The 5,830-nt window shown below is 41.5% G+C and overlaps 1 protein-coding gene across 1 annotated transcript; it reads left to right on the forward strand.

The window, feature by feature from the left end:
• Positions 1–4,485: 4,485 nt before the first annotated feature.
• Positions 4,486–5,335, forward strand: LOC109206168. Its single transcript, XM_019368960.1, has 3 exons — positions 4,486–4,636; positions 4,680–4,960; positions 5,063–5,335. Exons 1-3 carry the CDS (start codon positions 4,486–4,488, stop codon positions 5,333–5,335), a joined length of 705 nt encoding a protein of 234 aa, XP_019224505.1.
• Positions 5,336–5,830: the final 495 nt, after the last annotated feature.

Here is a 5,830-nt window from a genome sequence, read left to right on the forward strand (position 1 = left end):
AGAGATAGTAGAGTTGTTGTCTAGAATATGACTTGTTCCCCCTTAGTAGCCGAAGAGAAGGAGAAACAACATGATGATCCCTACGTGTTGTAGCTGAAGAGGAGATTCACAAGTATAAAATGATGGCTTTTGAATAAGGGGGAGATGATGGTACTTTGAGGTACCAAGCCAGATTGTGTTTTCCAGACATAGTTGGATTTAAAAAGGGAAGATCATGTTAGAAGCCTATAGGTATTCTTTCCATTCAGGTTCCCCAAATATGCATCATGGCCAAGGAGATTTATTGGTTGAGCGACATGAAAAAAACGTCGCAGACTTTGCAGCCAGTTGTCTGAATTGTCAGCAAGTGAAAGTCGAGCAGCAGAAAGCCTAGTGTTTTATCACAGAATACATGTATTTTGAGTGGAGATGGTAAATATGGAGTTTATAAAAGGATTATCTTGCTCATCTTGAAAGCATGATTTGATGGGATGATTGTAAATCGACTTACCAAGTCAGCACACTTCTTGCCAGTAAAAACTACAGATTCAGTAGAAGATTATACCAAGTTGTACATTCAGGAAATCGTCTGACTGCATGGGACTCCGTGGTCCGTCATTTCGAACTGTGGTGCTAAGTTTACAATGAAACTTTAGAAGTTATTTCAGAAAGGATTAAGCACCGAGTGCCGTGTTACGTCCAGGACCAGGTTCGGGGCATGACAAAGCTTTGTCACGCCCCGAACCTGGGCCTGGACATAACACGGCACTCGGTGCCTGACTACATATGACCGAGCGAACCAACTGGCTGGCTGAATCAACATGTGGTATCATAACATACTGAATGCGGATGATAAAATATACTGAAAGTCTGGATACTATAAATCAAAGTGCGGAAACACTTATACAATTTGAAACATATTTGTAGCCAACATAGCTTAACATGAAAAGCCTGAGACTCTGTCTAACTCTTACTCTAGTCTATAAAGCCTCTAATGAAGTATTGAAAACACTGACTGTGTGTAAATACTGAAAGACTGTAAAGTAATGATAATGCCCCGAAAGAACTGGGGATCACCAAATAGCTGGTACGAGAATCCTAGCGCTCTGCATCGTCGACTTGTAAATCATTACCTGCATTGTGAGATGCAGGCCCCGGGCAAAAGGGACGTCAGTACATTTGAATTGTACTGGTATGTAAAGCAACTGAAAGAAAGAATTATAAATGCTGAAACTGAAACTAAGCTGATAACTGAAATGATGACTGTTGAAACTGAAACTGAAGTGAGAACTAGTAACTGAACTGATAACTACAAAGATAACTGATAACTGAAAAGATAACTGATAACTGATAACTGAACTGATAACTGAAAAGATAGCTGATAACTGAAAAGATAACTGATAACTGAAAACTAAACTGAATAAAGGAAGTAAGGATATGAATACTCCCTCTTCAGAATGATGAACAACCTGGTTATCTGAATATTAAATTGCGGCCTCAGGCCCAATATATATATGTGCACAACTGCGGCCTCGGGCCCAAGTATACGTATACATAACTGCGACCTCAGGTCCAAAATGTATAAATCATAAACTGCGGCCTCAGGCCCAAAGATGCATAAAGTATAAACTACGGCCTCAGGCCCAAAGATACATAAAGCATAAAGTGCGGCCTCAGGCCCAAAGATGGATAAAGCATAAATTGCAGCCTCAAGCCCAAATACAGGTGTTCAACATCCAGGAACTGAGAATCATACTGCAATACATGTTAGTGAAATACTGAATTATACTGAGTTACATGATACTGGAATACTGGATCACACTGAGTTACATAATACTGGAATACTGAATAGGACTAGACTGAGACATGTATTCTTGAACTGATTATGGACACTGAAACTTCAACTGTTTATGACATGCTGAGTAAGCTATACTAAGACTCAGGGAAATCAAACCCAAGTCTATATTGAATACGAACTGAGCTCACAACGTTCGGAATGAAAGTCATGAACGAGTTATGAAGCTAGAGAATAGAAGTTCTACAACTATTCAAGGAACTAGGCTTAACTATATTTCAGAGGTAATTGATAACGTGGTAAAAGAAACGTAATGTAGGGAGAATCATTAACATTCCCAAACATAGAGAGTTAGCCTCACATACCTTAACTTCCTGCTCTTGAGCATAATACGACATTCGCCAACCCTTTCAACTTCAATCTATATCAATACAAGTCAAAGGGATTCCATATTAGCAATAATACTCATGTTTTGGTCACTTAGGCATTTTCTCAAACACTTGGTGGCATAAAGCTTCATAGTCCTTATTAATGGTGTCTCTACACCCAATAACCCATTCTCTTGCTCCTAGATAAATTCTAAATTCTCAAATGGTTATAATCAACATCATTCTTTATCACCCATAAGGTAAACAACACTCTTAACCAATAATCAACAATCAACACCCTAAACCTATAATCGTTCATGCTTTTCTATCAAACTCATCAACTCATATCTCATGAACTAGAGTCTATTATCATTAATCCAATGATATAATCAATTAGAGGGTGAAGATATTACCTTCTTGTCGTTCAATCTCCTTGAATTCGAGTTCTAGGGTTCCTTCTCTCAACAACGATGTCCCAATCAAATATCTAATGATATGGAGGATGTACCCATGTTAATAAGATATTGGAAAATTGAAATTAACTTAGAATCACCATTAGAACTTACCTTGGGTGGTGGAAGGACCCTTAAGGAGTTAGGTTTTTGAGAGTTCCCCTTTCTAGAGCAAGTTTTTATGTTTTGGGGCTGTGGGGGACGAAATATAGCTTTAAAAAGACCCCCCCCCCCCACGAGCGCACCCGCGCACCTGGAGACCTTCCCGCGCTACTGACCGCGCTAAACGGCAGTAACATTGCCTCAAAATTAGCGCGGTCGCGCTATGGGCGCGCTACCGGGCGCGCATATCGCATACTGTTCTGTAAAACGCGTATAACATTTTGCACAGAGATCCGTTCGGGCTCCATAATATATCATTGGAAAGCTATTTCAAAGTCCTACAACTTTTATGCTTTGCGTGTTCCCAAATTCATTACACATTTTCACTAAAACCTACTGGAAAATAGACCTTCTGCAAACTTAGTTGATTTTGTCAAATCTTATGCACCTCACTTTCCATCTTGATTTTGAAACAACTATTTTCTCCCATAATCATCCCTCTAGGACTTCATATGTCTAAAATATCAAATTAATACCCATTTAACATATCCACACCTATTTCTAATGTACGAGGTGTTACAGATGACACCGACGAGATCCGGCCTAGTTGTGCCGGTGTGTGGGAACCACCAAACCCGTCTTCCAAGCCACTTAAGTCATCATCCAGCAACTCCAGGAAGATCTCTGACGACGGTACCAAGTTCTACATTTTTGTTTGGTTACACTCTGATTTTGTTATACTTTGTTTAAATCTGTTCTCTGTTCATAGTGTATTCTCTATTAGTTGTTATTGCTCTAGCCGTGGTTTACTTGTTTAGATCACTTGTTTGTTCATTCATTTATATTGCTTAGATCACTTGTATTTGCTTTTGGGCCTATTAGCATCGTTTAGGGTACTTAGATTTATTTGCTGCTACTACTTTCCTAGTACCATAGTTTTTCCCCACTTTTGTGCCTTTTAGTTCGGACTGTACTCTTGAAGTCATAGTTTGTTTTGATTATAGTGGCTATACTGAATGATGGTACGGTAAGGTCATGTCCTTAGGGAGGGAGGGGTCCTCATAGGGGTAGGAGGGGTAGGGGTAAGGGTGGTAATGGTGCTTCTAGGATGAGAGCTGGGCCTGGAACATAGGGACCTTGAAGGAAAAGTCTATAGAGTTAGCAAAGAATCTCTATATGAGAAAGATCAATATAGCTTGTCTCCAGGAGACAAGATGGGTGGGTGATAAGGCACAAGATGTAGACGGGTTTAACTATGGTACTTTGGACGCATGGGGGCAAGAACGAGATAGGGTTTTTGGTTGATAGGATCTCTGGGAGAAGTGTTAGAGGTTAGGAGGGTGAGATACAGGCTGATGAGCATTAAGCTAGTTGTTGAGAGTTTTACTTTAAACGTGATTAGTGCATACGCACCCAAGCGGGCTTAGACAAGGAGGTTAAAAGGCGCTTCTGGGAGAACTTGGATGAGGTTGTGCATGGAATCTTTCATACCGAGAAGCTTTTCATAGAAGAGGATTTCAATTGACACATTGGGGCGGTATATAGGGGTTACAATGACATGCATGGAGGCTTTAGTTTTGGGGTAAGGAATGGAGGAGGAACTTCGCAGCTGGATTTCGAAAGGCGTTTGATTTGGTGATAGCTAACTCAAGTTTCCCGAAGAAGGAGGAGCACTTTTTTACTTTTCATATTTCGACAGCTAAGACCTAGATGTATCTTCAGAAGATCTGATAAAAGTTTGTGTGCGGACTACAAGGTCATCCCGAGTGAGAACATCAGGACCCTGGTCATGGATTTGGAGATTATGTGGAAGCGAAGAAATAGGGTTGCGCATGGTCTACCTAGGATCAAGTGGGGAGCTTTGACTAAAGACAGAGGCCCGAAGTTGGGGGATAAGTTTTTGGCTATGGAGGCATGGAGGAGCAGTGGGGACGTGAGTGGTATGTGGACCGTAACTTTGAATTGCATTAGGGAGGTTGCTAGGGAGGTATTGGGGGTCTCGAAGGGCCCCATCTAGTGGTCACAAAAGGGACTGGTGGTGGAGCACTGAGGTCCAAGGTAAAGTGGAAGTCAAGAAAGCGGCATATTTGAAGCTTTTGGAGAGTAGGGTCGAGGAGGAGAAGAGGACGGATAGGGAGCTGTATAAGGTGGCTACGAAGGAAGCGAATTTAGCAGTAACAGCGGCTAAGACTGCTACATTTGAACGCTTGTATGAAGAACTTGTAGGAAAGGGAAAGGATAAGAAGCTTTACAAGCTAGCCAAGGTACGTGAAAGGAAGACCCACTATCTGGACCATTTGAAATGAATCAAGGACGAGGAAGGTAGAGTGTTGTTGGATAAGGCACTTATTTGTCGGAGATGACAGACTTACTTCCGTAAACTCTTGAACGAAGAGGGGGATAGGAACATTGTGTTGAGTGACTTAGAACTCTCTAAGAGTCATCGGGACTTTGGGTATTGTAGACGTATAAAACTTGAGGAGGTAGAGGGGGTTATGCGTAAGATGAGCAAGGGGAAGAGCGACCAGACAAACGAAATCCCGGTGGCATTTTGGAAAAGCGTGGGTAGGGCGGACTTGGAATGGCTAACTGGGCTGTTCAATATTATTTTTAGGACGAAAATGATGCCCGAGGAATAGAGATGCAGTACAATGATCTTGTTGTATAATAACAAGGGTTATATCCAAAATTGCAACAACTATCGGGATATCAAGCTACTGAGCCATACTATGAAAGTATGGAAGTGGGTGAGAAGGATTGTGTCTATTTCAGAGAACCAATTCAACTACAGAAGTTATTCACCTTGTTAGGAGGTTGATGGAGTAGTATGGGAAGAGGAAGCGAGATTTACATGTGGTGTTCATCGACTTACAGAAGGCTTACAATAAAGTGTCGATGGAGGTATTGTGAAGATGTTTGGAGATTAGAGGTGTTACTATTGCATACATTCGGACTATTAAAGACATGTATGATGGAGCTAAGACTCAGATGAGGACAGTGGGAGAGGACTTTAAATACTTCCCGATTGTGATGGGGTTGCACCAGGGGTCAGGCCTTAGCCCATTTCTGTTTGCCCTGCAATCAACGTGCTGACGCGACACATTGAAGGGGAGGTGTCGTGGTGCATGTTATTT

This window comes from Nicotiana attenuata, unplaced genomic scaffold, assembly GCF_001879085.1.
Source record: "Nicotiana attenuata strain UT unplaced genomic scaffold, NIATTr2, whole genome shotgun sequence".
NCBI lineage: Eukaryota > Viridiplantae > Streptophyta > Magnoliopsida > Solanales > Solanaceae > Nicotiana > Nicotiana attenuata.

Bases quoted from the DNA above. Each gene is read 5' to 3' on its own strand.
- LOC109206168 (XM_019368960.1), top strand. From the start codon at position 4,486: ATGGATTTGGAGATTATGTGGAAGCGAAGAAATAGGGTTGCGCATGGT. The intron at 4,637-4,679 runs GTATGTGGACCG...GGAGGTTGCTAG, and splicing joins GAGCAGTGGGGACGTGAGTG to GGAGGTATTGGGGGTCTCGA. The intron at 4,961-5,062 runs GTACGTGAAAGG...CGGAGATGACAG, and splicing joins AGCTTTACAAGCTAGCCAAG to ACTTACTTCCGTAAACTCTT.